We start from the raw sequence: 16,685 nt of genomic DNA on the forward strand, positions 1-16,685 counted from the left end.
CATAACTGTATGTCTGTGCCTCCTACTTTCCAACATGCATATAAAACCCACACAACTGGATGTTAACTGAGATCAGGATCAATGTTATATCACCTTTATCACCTCTAAGAATAAGTTTTATAACTGGTTATTAGTTGAACAATTGATAAGCAATTGGCCAGGAATAAGCTCAAATGGGGCAAAAAGTAATCCCCTCCATTCAAATGCTCAAAGTAATAGCACCAACTATATTTGAGGTTATTTATTATATATTCTATCAACTTTAACCAAAATTAAATTATGCAAATTCCATCCTCTAAAGATTACCATATCTGCATATTTTAGGTTTTACTTAGTTAAACCCTATGCTATTTTACATTAATTTTAACATTAATTACATCCCAGAATCTATGGAACTGTGATGATTGAGTCTAGATTGTAACTGATTGAGATGATTGTGTCTAGAAAGCAAGTTCATATACCCTTCTTATGAAGCAAAAACTTTGTACATTTCCTCTTATTCTTATTGAGTGAGTCATTCAGATCTGAATAGTACATCCAACCAACAACTTGGCTTCACTTGTTAAACAGACACCTTGGGTTTAAACATCTCCCAATAAAACCACTCAATTCCTTTCAAGCATTTTATAATTTTTTTGCACACATTTAGGTTATTGCAATAAATGTAAGTATGGTATCCTTCTGTTTTAGTTGTGGTGTCAACATTTCCAAACCAGCCAGTAAGCCTGCCCTTCTCCTGTGTTCCTCCATAGCACCTTCTTTGCTACTACTGCTTCCTACAATGTGTTAGCATCTTTACATCCTTTCTCTTCATCTGACTTGCAACATGGACTCTGGAAGAGGACACTTGGTTCCTCACACATCACCTGAGAATGTTGGCAGGTTTAACGTGGTCCTTCTTTTGTCTCGTAGAGGATAAATATTATAAATGACTTCATATAAATGGAGGGAAAATCTCAAACTATAATGCACATCTTCTAGCTTTCCTAAAGAACATTTATCCATGTAAGCAATAAATATACATTGACACCTTTAATTCCTTATTCTGTGGAAATTATTGTTTTGCATGATTTCCTATTCTAATCCCATGTGAAAACATTTTTATTGTATTTTCTTACCTTTCTTGCCACTCTGTTGATAAGTATTTTATGTATAGATGTTGTCACATTTAGCTTCTTAAAACAAAGTCCTGAGATCCGTCCAAAAGAAGCCTTCATTTAGAAACAAATTAAAATTTTATGATGTTAAATAGTTTTAGCGATAAGCAAAATTAACTTACTAAATTATTTGCAAATACTCACTGGTTTTTTAAGGGCATGTCCATTCTGGGGGAATAAGGCATAAAGAAAGAAAGAAATTTAAAGTAAATATATTAATTGTCCTTCAAAACCATCAGAGTTACACTGTAAATCTATTTTAATACTTTCACATGAAAAATTTCTTGGTTTCAATATTGAGGGAGCAATATTGTGAACCCTGAATATCACAATGTACATGAGCCACGGATTTAGGAAGAAGTGACAACTAGATGGATTACAACCTACCTGATTCATGGAACATTTGTCAATGTGAACAATGACAATTTCCCCAGGGATTCTTACTAAGATGTAAGAAGCCAGGCTGGATAGTGCAGCACTGTTTCCATCAAATGTAATAATGCTCAGCTCCGACAACATGGAGCACCGACCTAAGACAAAACAATGTACACAGAGGCCGTTAAACTACACTTTTAAGTTTTTTTTAACTATTTTTCTTCTCTTCAAAACATACCTTCTTCCCAACTCCTCTCCTACTCTTACCTAACGCTTTTGATGGTTTATGGTTTGTTTGTGTGTGTATACTTATGTGCATGTACAAATATGTGTGCGTCCCGTTGCTTTTAATCGGGGTTTGTTGTGTAAGCATGGATAAGGATTATTTCTTTAGGTGGAGATAATGTACAAGTGGCCACATCACCGAGAAATATGACTTCCTCTTGCCTGTAACCTACAGTTCTGTGTTGAGAAGAAGAGAAGAGAGGACGATGAGAGGAACTTTTAACTAAGGAACATATAGATATGATAAAATTATTTTAAAAATACATTTTTTAAAAACAGGAAGTACCCAGACCTACTCTGGGGACCAGAAAGTCTAGAGATGGTATCTAGAACTCTGTTGTAACAAATCCTCTCTGAAATGCTAAAACTTGGTATAGGCAGGAGACATGATCACAGCCAATTAGAAGATCTATTTATTCTATTCATACAAGGCTCTGCCAACATGACCTCAAGATTTTTATTCTTTTTAAGGCACTCAATTATAAATTAGAAAATATATTAAAGAATGCCTTGTTTAATTATATTTTGGGCATAAGGAAATAATATATTTACACACACATCTTAGATTTGTGTTTAACAACAGCAACTCAAAAAGTCATATAGTAAGAATTGAATCACAGATCAGATGAAGAAATGTCAAAAGCAACTGTTTGGTCTGGTAACATAAGCTCAAAATGAACAAAGACCTCAACACTCTTCTCTGATTCAGAGAGTTCACCATATGAGAAATGCAAACTTACAGGGACATTCCCACTCAGGGCAGCATATATCAGTGTTCACTTGAACAGGCCATCCTCGGAACCCACAGTCTGGCATTTCCAAGTCCGTCGGGCAATTCAGAGACCAGTTGTAAAAGGTCCACTCCATGTTAAGGCAGATATATTGACTACAGTTATAAACAGGATCAAATTGTTGAGGCTGTGAATAAAAGAGCAAAATTAGTTAAGTTCCAAGATGCAAAAATGCTTTCATTTGAGCTTTAAATTTTGCATTCACAGTGTTCTCATAAGTATATATTTCATAAACCAAAACCTTTTCAAAGACAATTAAAATTTTGTTCTTTTTTTGGCAAAGCATCTTGACAATAACCAACAAATACCTAGAATTTGCTTCAACATTGGTGAGATCATGTAAACAGCAGTCTTTTCGTTTCCATTTTTATTAAATTGGGTATTTCTTATTTACATTTCAAATGTTATTCCCTTTCCCAGTTTCCTGTCCATCAGCCACTTAACCCCTTCCCCTCCCCTTCTAAAAGGGTGTTCTCCTCCCCATCCTTCCCCTTACCGCCCCCCCAACAATCCCCTACACTGGGGGTCCAACCTTGGCAGGACCAAGGGCTTCCCCTTTCACCGGTTCCCCAACAAGGCTATTCACCGCTACATATGCAGTTGGAGCCCTGGGTCAGTCTATGTATAGTCTTTGGGTAATGGTTTAATCGCTGGAAGCTCTGGTTGGTTGGCATTGTTGCTCTTATGGGGTTTCAAGCCCCTTCAGCTCTTTCAGTCATTTCTCTAACAACAGTCTTTTCTTAGAAATTTTCTAGATCATTTTATGAGCAGATTTGTTTGGTAAGACTTACAATTTAATCATATCCAAATTCATTTCATTACTAGTTCATATGTAAGTGGTGAGATGTTCTGTCAAATAAATGTCCATTGCTACCAAGCCTGACAGACTTGAGTTCAATATCACAGGAGAAAACTGACTCCCATAAGCTGTCTTCTGACCTCCATAAATGTCTCATGGTATACATGTGTGCACATGGGTGCACACACACACACACACAAATACACACATATAGAGCAGACATATCCACAGTATGTATGTATGTATGTATGTATGTATGTATGTATGTATGTATGTATATGTGTGTGTGTGTGTGTAAATATATCCACAGTTGTTTGATATCTATGAAGGATCATAATTTTATTCTCCCTTCCTTTCTTCCTTCCTTCCTTCCTTCCTTCCTTCCTTCCTTCCTTCCTTCCTTCCTTCTTTGATGAAGGTTTGAAGGTAGCCCAGGCTTCCCTTGAACTCAGTATGTAGACAGGTGAGGCTGGCCTTTAACACTTGATCCCTTGTCTCCATATCCCACATGCTATGATTGCGCACACAGATCACAAAGCTGATTTTGGGAACCTCTGAGTTTGCTGAATTCATACTTACAACTGCCTCAGCTCTTCCCTTTTATCCCACTCCCCCAGTAACTCCACCCCTTCAGTTGTTCAATGTAAAAGTCTTAAAACTCTTGGTAATTCTATTATTCACATCTTACATCTAATTCCTCCCAAAGTGTGAAACCTCTGCCTTTCAAACAGATCCAGTGCCCAGTCATTTGTAAACATCCCCACCAGCATCCCTGTCTAGGCCACCATCTGCTTGTGCCTGGGATGCTAGCTGGCTCTGTTGCCCTTTACTGTCCTTTATACCCCACAGTAAGACAACAACAAACTGATTCAGAAACAGTTTGGGAGATATGATTGTTTTATGCTTCTAAACTTATAGCCTTCCTATGTCACTTAGAAGAAAACCACAGACTTCATAAGAATTTTCATACCTAATCACTTTACTTCCTGCTTTGTTCTTCCCTTGCTCACTGTTCTCCTAGTCGTGCCTTAGCTCTATCACTGTTCTCCTAGTCGTGCCTTAGCTCTATCACTGTTCTCCTAGTCATGCCTCAGCTCTATCACTGTTCTCCTAGTCGTGCCTTAGCTCTATCACTGTTCTTCTAGTCGTGCCTTAGCTCTATCACTGTTCTTCTAGTCGTGCCTTAGCTCTATCACTGTTCTCCTAGTCATGCCTTAGCTCTATCACTGTTCTCCTAGTCATGCCTCAGCTCTATCACTGTTCTCCTAGTCATGCCTTAGCTCTATCACTGTTCCTCTAGTCGTGTCTTAGTTCTATCATTATGCTAGACACAGTTTAACCTCAGGATCTTTTAATTTCTGTGTTTGGCACCTGAACACCATGCCTGGCCAGATGTGGTACTTGACAAGCACTAGTTGAGTAAGTAACTAATAAGAATGTGGAGCGTCTGAGAAGTAAGGCACCTTCATCTTTTTTGGTTATGGTATATCAATATTTTGCATGGAGCCTCACATGTAGTATCCACACAATAAATATTTTTATGAATCAGTGATTTAAGGAGAAGTCTGACCAGATAATTCTAGTTTTCTATTTTTATTGAAAATATATTTTCCTGCAATGTATTCTGCTTTATGGTTTCTTCTCCCATAATTCCTCTGAGATCATTTCCACTTTCCTTCCCACCAAAATCCACATTCTTTCTTTTCTCTTTAGAAAACAAATAAGCATCTAAAATAACAATAACAAGACTAATAATAATAATAATAATAATAATAATAATAATAATAATAAAAGCAGACAGACTGGAATAGGACAATTCCTTATCAAGAAATCATTCTCGAGTGTTTACTTACCTGTTCCTTTTTCTTATTGCAAGCAGAAATTAATTAGTAAGAATCAGCTGAGATAAGAGGATACAGTTGTGGAGTATAGAGATGTATAAATCAGGAAAGTGTCTGCCTTTCAAGAATAAAACCTGAGCCTAGAATTCATGCTAAATAGCTTGAATAATCCTACAGCTGGGTCATGGCATATGCACACACAGTTAAACACATGCACACACACGCATTGAAATCACAGTTGCAAAATATAATGTAGATTCTGCTTCCTTTTTAGAAAATACCTAGACGCTGTACCAAAGGAAGATTGTGTTCATATAGTGGTGATACTTGGATTTCTGTAAGTGCTATAAGAAACAATGAAGAGCTGAAAGACACACAGCCATACCTCACATTCCAAACCTGGGGTCGGTGTCATGTCTGACGGAGTAGCCATGTCTGTATTTATAAGAAATGAAAACACATCCTTGTTAGTGGGACAGGGGCCTCCATGAATGGATGCTATGTGTGGCTAAAAAAAAAAAAAAGCTAAGAAATTTTACATAGATTATTTCCTTTGTTCTTCCCAAGTCTCAAGGAAGCAGATAAAAAGAAAATATACCTTTGAAATTTTACAGAAACTTAAATTGAGATACCTGGTTAATAGTATGGGCAGACTCTAACTCAGGATTTCTGGTTCTAGACCACTAGCATTTGATGAGGCTTCTTCAAACAGCCTCAGTAATGAAAGGATGTAGCACATTGGTGTAAACAGATACAAATATCAAGGGAGTCGCCAACCATCCCTCAGGAATAAGAAACTCCGTGGGGCTTCAGCATTAAATTGTAAGCTGGCTCTTTCCCTCTCCCGAGTCAGCCTCCAGCGTGGGCGAGCCAGTTAGAGTGAACCAACACCCAGAAGGGAAAGGCCTTGTAAACAGGATTATCTCAAAGGCACTTTTCACTGTTCTCTATCAGTGCTACAACAACTTCTGAAATACTCAGAAGAACTACAGAGGAGCCAAAGAAAGTTGCTAGAATCTTCCCTCGCTAGAATTACAGTATGTCTTTTACAGGATTTTAAAATACTGCAAGAACTTCTTATGGCGGTTACAAAAAAATCACAAAATTTAGTAGCATAAAGCATCACCAATTTATTATATCGCAGCCCTAGAAATCAGAATACTAAAATCAATGCGCTTGTGCCGCTGTCTTCTGTAAACCCTAGGGAAGAAAGTGGTTCCTTGGCAGTTCTAGCTTCTGTGGATTGCCTAGAAGCCTTGGCTCATGCTACCCCTCATTAAAACAGTAGCATAAACCCCATCTCTCTCTCTCTCTCTCTCTCTCTCTCTCTCTCTCTCTCTCTCTCTCTCTCTCTCTCTCTCTCTCTCTCTCTGTCACATCATTTTCTTCATGTCATCACTGACCCTTTACCACTGCAGTTTAATTATGCTTGGCCCACAGAGGGTGACATTATTAGGAATTATGTCCTTGTTGCAATAGGTGGGGCCTTGTTAGAAGTATGTCACTCTGGGTTAGACTTTGAGCTCCTATGCTCAAGCTCCACCCAGTGTGAAAGTGACAGTCTCCTTCTGCCTGCCATTGGATCAAGACATAGAACTCTCATCGCCTTCTCTAGCACCGTGTCTGCCTGGACACTGACATAATTCCCACCATGATGATAATGGACTGAACCTCTGAAACTATAAGCATGTCCCAAATAAATGTTGTCTGTTTTAAGATTTGCCTTGGGTGTGGTGACTCTTCACAACAGTGAAACTTAACAAAGGTGCCTTCATGCTTATCAAAACCTCATGACTATATTAAACCTACATGGATAATTCAGGTCAATACACCAAGATCAAGGTACAGTAACAAATCAATCAACAACTTTATATCAGCAAAGTCCTTTTGAATGAAACATCACATAGAGACCACAGGAGGATGAAGACATACAGTTTTTTTTTTTTGAAGAGTCATTTCAGGCTACCATAGTCTACAAGATAATGTCTATACAATTTTAGTTAATTCTGTGTTCTATTTTATAATCTCTAACGTGAAGAACAGTTAGAATATATGTCAAAAATCCCACTCACTGATCATATAAACAATGTTCATGTTACACATCTAGATGTTGCCTCCTCCAGTGAATAAGGTTTAATAGAGACTTAAATGTCATTTCCCAAGTAAATATGCTGTAATGTTCTCATCCTTTTCAGACTGAGATAGGTGGGTCACCATATTTTCTGATTCTTTTTCAATACTGTTTTGGCTATCCCAAAATAGAATATTTTAGTCTACGTTTAGAGTCACTTTGGCAATTTCTTTGTCAAATAGACAAATTTTAAGAATGCTGCTATCTCAGCAATGTAAACTCTTCTCTGAATGCAGGATGTCTTCTCATTTGTGTTCTTCTACCTAACTCCTTTAATAATATTTTGCAGATTTCATTGCAACCATATTTCAGCCCATGGCTATTTTGTTAAATGTGTTTTCAAATATTTCATATTGTTCATTAATGTTGTTTTAGCCCCTGTATTATTGTATTGCCCTGGCAGGCCTGGAACTCACTATGTAAACCAGTCTGGTCTTGAATTTACAGAGTTCTGCCTGCCTCTGGCTCCTAGGTGCTAGAATTAAATGCATGAACTACAACCCCCAGCTTATTTTGCTAATTTTTGATGTGACTTAGTGTTATTTCTTTTCAGATATTGCATTGCTTGTGTAGAGAAAGACAATTGATTTTTATATTAATCTTAACATTCTTTAAGCTTGATGGAATTTACTACTTAATGGACACCATAGATAGATAGATAGATAGATAGATAGATAGATAGATAGATAGATAGATAGATAGATAGATAGATAGATAGATTGCCTTTCTGTTCACATTTTTGAAGTATAAAACATATATTCTATATGTGAATTGTTATGGTTAAGTAGGGTGGGCATTTGAGATGTATGTTGAGTATTGATTTGTGATGTCAAAGTAAACACTGGTATTTAGAATTATCAGTCTATATCCTTGATGACAGAATATGCAGTCTTATTCCATAGACTTATTCATTCATAAGTTCAGTGAAGTAGGATTTCTGGCCCTTCCCAACATAAATATTTACAATGGTAGTTCAATTCCTTATCGCCACAAGCATTAAGTGCATGTTGAGTACTTACCCCGGAGACTATCATATAATAAGCCTGCAATAAACATTAACTCACAAGGATGGTGACACCGATGATTATTATAATGAGTCTCTAATCTGGAAGTACCACAAAGAACTTAAAACCCTTCAGTGATTGCCTTCAGAAAAGAAACTCCGATTCAATTGGCACAGACCTTTTATCTCCGATCATCCCTTTCATTCAATATCTTGGTTCAATTCTGAATATTCAAATTGACGTTGAATATTGAATGAAATAGCTTCCACACTACATGTTTTCTCTTACTTCCAACCCTTCCCATGTGCTGATCTTTTAAGCTAAACATATTTTTACTTCTTCTAACTTACACCTCCTTACTACTGATAACTTTTTGAGGCTTTACCTCCAAAATAATCATTATGGGCTCCTGTGCATTGTTCCTATACAGTTCTATATAGATCCTATATAGTCATACATTATAGTCTTATATAGATCCTATATAGTCAATATATATATATATATATATATATATCCTGAAAGCCAACTCCATTGCCATGGATTTTGAAGAAATCTTAGTAGCATACACTAACTGAAATGGATAAAGAGGTTGAACAACTATAAAACACACACAGACATACACACACACACACACACACACACACACACACACACACATACCACCCTTAAAAAAACAAAAACCACTTCTGGGATTTTTAGTCCATGTCCTAACAGCTTGGATAAATAGGAGCTCTACCCAAATCCCTGGATATGACATCTTACCTGGTGGCACTAATGCTGGTTCTGTTGGAGTCAGTGGTATGCCTGCAAATAAATAGAGATGCCCTGCATTGATCTGCATGTCCCTCAGAGAAGAGCCACCTAATTTACATACAGCTCTTTGCCTTCAAGGAGGATGTGTTAGGAAAGAAAACAAAGAGGGATGGGAGAAGCAAGACTTAAATGTTTTAGAAAAATTGGGAAGGCTTTTGTTTATTTGGTTGGTTTTTGTTGTTGTTGGGTTTTTTGTTTGTTTGTTTTAGTTCCATGGAAGGGAGATTGAAATGAGTTATTATTCTCTGTCTCAAACTTCTAATTGTAACCATTTGCCTCAGGGAAAAAGTATCCATTTTTCTTTTAATTTTTTTTTCTTTTTTCTTTTTTTCGGAGCTGGGGACCGAACCCAGGGCCTTGCGCTTGCTAGGCAAGCGTTCTTTTAATTTTTAACAGTAAATGAGGCAAGGTCCATACTTACAGTCTTCTGGATAAACACATTTAAGAGTCACCTCATCCAGGATCATATGCTTGGGGCAATATGGTAAACATCCTTCAACCCTTTAAATGGAAAAATAAATGAAATAAGTGTAAAGAGAAAAATTGACATTAAACACTTGTATCTGAGGTTTGGTATGCCTAAACATTTTTCATCACCATATTGTGGCATTTGGGAGAACTCCGTTTGCCACTACTGCATAATAGTTATGAAATTTATAAAACCACAAACCAGGGGCTCATACAGAAGATTACTATGGTGTAGGTTGTGTGTGTGTGTGTGTGTGTGTGTGTGTGTGTGTGTGTGTGTGTGTGTACTATGTGTGCGTAGATGCTTTCTGAATCCAGAACAGTGTCAAATCCCCTGGAGATGAAGTTACAGGCAGTTGTGAGATGCCCATTGTGAATACCGGGAACATAACATACTTAAGTCTTCCATGAGAACAGTGCTCTAAACAACAGAGCCACCTATTCAGCCCATACTTTAATTTTCTATGTATTAGACGTCTGAGTGGGTTGCTATGATATTTGATTGTTATTGCCCTGAAGAGGTCTGTAGACCAAAACAACATCAGCAGTGGCTTTCCTTGCCTATTATCCAGTCCTATGTTCCCTGAAAAGAAGCATTGGGATCTCAATGGAACAGAGTGGTACACAGCCGAGGTTCTTTTCATAGAATCAGGGGTAATCATGGCAATGGAGGAAGTTCTCAGGAGCCTCATCACTGCGGTGATGCAGGTGGATGTGTTTAGAGTTGCAAGCTGGGGAAGGACCGGGTTCAAGGCCTAGGATGTGTAGTGGGACTAAAGGACCCCCTTCCTCGTATGAAATACAGAAGTAAAATGAGTCTCAGAAGTTTCAAGATGCCATTGGCTGGAGGACTGTGTACACAATCCAGAAGACAGCATGTAGGCTACCATTCTTCCCCAGGAAGAAAGCCAAAGTATGACTAAGGTCCTATTTCCCTGCCGTCCCATTGAAGCTGGTGTCCAGTGTATCCTTATTGGGGAAAAAATGTAATCTTCCCTGTGCAGCCAAGTCTGGTTATTGGATTCTAGCATGCCACAGAGAATTAATGAGGACCCTCGTATGCAAAGGCTGATTATCTGCCTCTCAGATACACTAGCGGGCTGCCATAGCATTTTTAATTTTTCAAAACACTTCCTATTGCTTCATCTGTTAATTATTTGGACAAAGATGCTCAGCCTTTCTATTAATGATAAACACAAGCTTGACACGACGGGTCAGCAGCAGCAGAGGGCAGTGTTTGCGAAGCAAATGCTTCCCTCCCACTGAACAGGCTTAATGAGGGATGGGTAGCAAAGCCTTAGAGACCACATTTACAAATGATTCTTTTAAAACATGAAATAGTTGGTTTCTACATGATCGTCTGCTTGTTTCATACAATGGACTTGAGTAATAAAACTTTAAGCAATAATATAATCCTATTTGAAACTTTATCAGGCAGCAGGAGAAACATTAAAGTTATAAGAGAGTTCACAAGCTAAAGACCGTAGATATAGTTAAACACAATAATCCTTATTCTTTAATATATACATATTACTTAATTATCTTTCAGTTTCTTTGAAAAGGACAAAATTCATACCTATTCTCTCCAACCATTTTCCAAAAGCCATTATTTTATCCCTTATCAATAACTTTACAGTCGCACATGGCAGGACACAGGTAGTCAAACTCTTTTCCCTCAGGCTGGGAGGCTTATCTAGAGCAGACTGACCTCTGAGTCTCAGCTGGCCTGCTCTAAAACAGGCAGTAATGCTACTAGCTGTTCCACAGCCTTAGGAGATGCCACCTGAACGTGCTGCTGACAGACTGTCTCCTTCTGAAAGACCGTGGGCTCCTAACATAGCCCACGTCTTACTTATTCACATGCCCAGGGCGTTTCACAATACCAAGATAGGAATAATCATTCTGAGAAGAAGCTCCTAGGTCTTTAATACAAAATGACCTCAAAGTAGTCCCTCTCACTCTGAGTCCATTTCCTGTTCCTCCTTTACAGCAAAATCCCTGCTTATGGAAGCTGCTTACACGTCCTGCTTCCATCCTGCCTCGTCCTCACAGCCAGGATACCAAACCCTATGAAGGATTCTCAGTCTTAAATTTGATATCCTGGAAAGTAAACATCTTTTCCTAACTTTTTCCTTATCTCATCACAGGTCAATACAGACTTTCATGGGAGTTAAGTGATTTGAATTCCTGATAATTGTCCAGTGTTCGTCTTTGTGAACTGAAGTTCCCAGAGAAAGCCGCCCATGTGTTACCAGTTCTACGAGGCTAGCAAATGGCAGGTTAGGACTGCCACATGAAGGGGGAGCTGGAACGTTGCCGATCTGGAGCTGTGATCTCTTGAGCTAACTTTAGAGTCCGTTAACATCCAACCATTGCTCACTATTGCTCATATGACCTAATAATCTTACAAATCCAATAAACTCTTTGGGGCGGTACTAGCAAAACAGATCATACTGGCTTCCACTGACCCAAAGGTCAGCTTTCCAAAGCCCATAGCAGATATTTGCCACTTTGCTGTAATCTCCCGACCTCAAATTCCCATTAGTGTATTTGAAAAATGTCTTTATTTATGTGTGAACCACTTTCCAATTGGGACATGGTATTTGTGGCAAGGGCAATCCTTATTCTGACGGCTTGGAGGCTCATGCTTGGATGGAGAATAAAGTGCCTCTTGCCACTATGGGTAAGAACTGTACTTTGCAAGGAACACTGTGAAAGAGGCAAGTTCATCCAGTTCCAGTACCTCAAGGCTGGGGTCACTCTGAAGTACTCAAGTCCTCTTCCCCTGTCATCATTCTATCAGCACACTCTGAATTTGAAACATCTCCAGAACCTGATTGCATGACCTCTAAAGACTCCCAGATCAGCCAAATCCCTTCTGAGCTCCGTAACTGGCATATTCTGCCCTGTTCCACCACCAACAGTCTATTTCAGTTTAATATCCATACAGCACATAATAGATCTTGCCGTGTCTTCGAATAAAGTATGCCAGTCTTATCTGCCTCACAGTAAATGGCCAAGTCCTCACAACAGACTTGCCAGCCATAGTGGTTCTCCGGTCTCAGCTCCCACTCTTTCATGTCTATTCATGTTTCACTTTACTTAAAAACAACTTTGGTGAGCTTCAAATGTATATCAAATATGTTCCTACCACAGGGCCTTTTGCAAGTTTCTTAGATCAAAACTTTCTTCTGCAAATATCCACAGGGCTATCCTTCACATAGCTGATAGGATCACAACTTCCAGGTGTCCTCTTCCCTCCTACAAGTCAGTCTCAGTCTCTCTCTCTCTCCTCTCCCTCTCCCTCTCCTCTCCCTCTCCCTCCTTCTCCCTCCCTCTCCCTCCCTCCCTCCTTTTACCTATTCCTCTCTCTCCTCCTCCTCTTCCTCTTCTTCCTACCATTACTTTCTCTATAACACACAGCACTAACAACACAACATATTCTATATGTACACTTTTGGTTATTTTCTGCTTCAACCCATCTGTAGGTCACATGAGGTCAGGCATTTGTCTATTCTTTTCATAACACCATTTAGCAGCAAGCTGAATTATTCACATGTAATATAGATCTTCAATACCTATTTGAGATTAAAATTAAATTAACCTGTAGGTCAGCATGTGAAACAAACAAATGTTGAATTTGGTTTTCTACTTTTCAGCCAACACAAAATCACCTGGGACAGAATCTGTTGCTACTGGAACTTGTGGGCTTATAGGCTAGCGTTACTTACGGTGGAAGGAATGTACAGGCTAGGGCTTCTGGGTCACTGCATGTTTTAAAACAAGGAGTAGCACAAGGTTCGTATCTCCACTCGCACATCCTCCTGTAAGGGATCACTGCCTGGATTTCTGAGACAAGAGGAAGTTGGGGTTATGCATATTGAGACACATATTTTGAAAACTATTAACTTTATTATTTGGCTCCTCCTTTTTCATAGTGTCCTACGACCAACAAGGCTGTCGGATAAAAGCATTACAATTCCCGGGGGACCAAAAAGTCTGGTGCTCATGTTGAATGCTTAAATGCATATCTAGCCATCAAAGATTTTAATGCTTTCCCGTCTCTTACATTTAGTGCCACTTTCACTGGTTGAGAACTACACTTTTTAACAACATCATATTTTGCTTTTTCCTTGCTCAACTCTGCTGAGGAAACATTACTTGCGATCTAAAATGAAGTGTGTTTTCATTATAATATCCGAGCATCTTGCCAGCCCCAATCAATGAGGAAAATGATAATAAAAAGCAAAACTAAACTAAACTAAACCAAATACACACACACACACACACACACACACACACACACACACACACACACACACACACCTCAAGAGCAAAACTCTTAGGAACATGTTTTGTCCCTGTCCTTCCCTTAGCACACTGTCTCATACATGGTAAGTATTTCTTGAATACAAAATTATAAATCAGCGTGATTGAAAGAGAAATGTCTATAGTTCCAAAAGATTCTTTGCTTAACGGCTTTTCTCCTACAAACTCTGGCAATATATTTTCTTTCCCACATCATGGAGAAGTCTTTCTAGAACAGCTCAGATTTACCTGTACATAACGCATCATTTAAATCAGTATCTTGACTCTTCTCCCATGAAGACTTTAACTCTAAAGTGTGACAAAAAAAATGGACTGTTCTAGAAAGACTGTGTCTATATAGAGCTCAGCTGAAGTTCCAGCTTCATGGATCCTAAAAGAAGACTGGCTTTAAGACCAGAAGAGACCACTAGAGTCTCCCAGTGCAAGAAGCCTCTAGTGATCAGTATCTCATTTGGTGTCACTGACCATTCTTCATTACCATGAGTGGGATTGCTAGATCTGACTCTAGTAGAGCAGAGATCTGGATTAAAGGGAAGATGGAAACTTATTAAGTTCAACTTCACAGAAAATCAATTAACATAATCACAACACTCTACAGAACGTCACACAGGCATGTCAGTATTCTCTTTTCCTCAAGAGCCTAGAAGAAGAAGAAATGTCCCCAGGTGGCCTTGGCCATCCCTAACTTTTAGAGTCCCACTTGGGCTTCTTATACTATGAATGCCATAGTAATGTCCTATGCAAATACAAAGAGAAACTATTGAGACTAATGGGGCCTGCCTCCCTAAGCCAGGGCATCCTGAGAAGTCTGTGCTTTAAAAAAGTCAGTGGAACCCAGGGTGCTGCTCCCTCTGTGGAAGTTCATCAGGAGCATGTAAAGACTAGGCACTACCTGCTCTGACCTGCTGTTCTGAGCAGGGGAGGTGGGGATAAGGACATTAAGTCAGGTGAATCCTAAGCCTCTGTGGACTCCCGACACCTGTATGAAAAATGATAAATTTCCTTGTCCTGGCTCCTTCTGTCTGATAAGGAAAAACAAGTGCGGAAACCATTGAGACTCCCAACCCTGCCTTGAGCCCCTTGCTGGAGTAACACTGTCAATTGCATTTACACAAAACTCCTGTCAGACTTAAAGCCTCTGAACCCAGGGATTCATGCTATAGAATACTTCTAAAGTACAATTTGGGTTTTCTGAAATCCACCCATTAAAGAGCTTTTCACAAGCCCGTGCACAGTAGAGAAGGCCAATGATTAGCAGTATTGATCTTCTTCAGGGGATCAATTAAACTGGAGCAGTATTTGGGAGACCACAGACAGAAGCCAAGCTGCTGTATTTTGAAAACAGAACGGGACTTCAGCTGTACAAAGAGAGGATTGCTTTCTGATGTGTAGATCTCCTCAGTGGCAGACCACAGAAGCTTTCTCAGAAATCTGACCGAGCTTATTCTAAAGAAACTCCCCAGAGGTCAATAAATGCATTCACTCTTGGATTCAGAAGACAGAGACAAACATGCTTTCTTTCAGTCTAAGAATCAGACTGATATAAGTTCTTCATATGAAAAAAAAGTAGATACAAACACTAGACCATTTCATGAGATGTGAGTGACTGGGTTCTGATGCAAAAAAACCCATTACGTACTATTTGTAATACATGGAGAAATAATTATAACGTTATTAGAGCTATTCTAATCCATTTATATCCATGCATTTAGCATAGCAGATAAATATCAGCATTATTCCTCCTGTACAGTTGATGAGTAGCCTGAAGAGTAGAAAGCTTAGGGTCACATGGCTCAGATGTGCAAGCATCTCGTTTGACCTGCACATAGACTCAGGTACCTAATGTTAGCATCTGACATTGCCTTCACATCGTAAGAATTTGAGCTCCTCTTTGGAGCTCTCCGGAAGCACACCTTCTATGCTGAAGCTACTTGACTGCTTGAATGCCTCTGAATCATCGTATTTCGATGCTTTGACGGTAGAATCCATAAAAACAATGAAGTAGCCTTTCTTGCTGTATAATTCGAATGCACTGTAACCAGGAATCCAGAGGCCTTGGTGGTGGAAAAACGTTGCTCTCTGACGAAATGCCGAGCTCGAGTGCCACAGCAGCAAGCTAAGAGAGTCATTGTCGTGGACGTAGAGAAAGTAGTTTGGCCTTTCAGCAGACTCCAAGGAAACGAGAGCCAATGCTGTAAAACAGAGCATCTTAATGACTTAGGGCCTAAGAGAAAGGCAGAGCATAGGCACGGGCCTCGCAATATGCATTTACAAGGCTGAAAATAGTCAAACATTTTGCCATGCAAAATTATTGCCCATCTCAGGCACATTGGGCATGAATTGAAAGATTTCGAAGAGAAAAACCAACACTGTAAATGTGGTGGATAACAATGAACCCTCCCCCAAAACCAACCTCTGGCAAGCTCTAGTTTTTAATTTACCTAATGTGCCCTTGGGAGAGGGAAGAAATAATAGATATGTACATTTATAGGCTGTAATGTTTTCACATATAAAACCTATAAACCACTAAACCGTGATAGAAAAAGAACGAGAATAACAGGAAAAATACTAATTTAAGTGTGTAACCAATTTTTTTTTACATCAGTGGTATCATGAGGAAAAAATAATTTTCATAAGGAATTTTGGTACACTGAGAAATTGTTATATACTCAATAGTGTTATTTATTTCTCA

At 38.9% G+C, this 16,685-nt stretch overlaps 1 protein-coding gene across 1 annotated transcript in view; it reads right to left on the bottom strand.

Annotated features, from left to right (window-relative positions):
* Nucleotides 1-16,685, bottom strand: part of Otogl (otogelin like) — a 137,275-nt gene that overhangs the window by 22,104 nt on the left and 98,486 nt on the right. The window contains exons 33-41 of the mRNA XM_032918557.1: nt 15,907-16,185; nt 13,396-13,513; nt 9,618-9,697; nt 9,146-9,187; nt 5,634-5,683; nt 2,558-2,735; nt 1,545-1,687; nt 1,302-1,325; nt 1,119-1,211 (exon numbers count right to left, since the gene is read on the bottom strand). Coding sequence (XP_032774448.1) covers nt 1,119-1,211; nt 1,302-1,325; nt 1,545-1,687; nt 2,558-2,735; nt 5,634-5,683; nt 9,146-9,187; nt 9,618-9,697; nt 13,396-13,513; nt 15,907-16,185 — 1,007 coding nt within the window. The remainder of the gene's footprint in view (nt 1-1,118; nt 1,212-1,301; nt 1,326-1,544; nt 1,688-2,557; nt 2,736-5,633; nt 5,684-9,145; nt 9,188-9,617; nt 9,698-13,395; nt 13,514-15,906; nt 16,186-16,685) is intronic.

Source organism: Rattus rattus, chromosome 1, assembly GCF_011064425.1.
Source record: "Rattus rattus isolate New Zealand chromosome 1, Rrattus_CSIRO_v1, whole genome shotgun sequence".
NCBI lineage: Eukaryota > Metazoa > Chordata > Mammalia > Rodentia > Muridae > Rattus > Rattus rattus.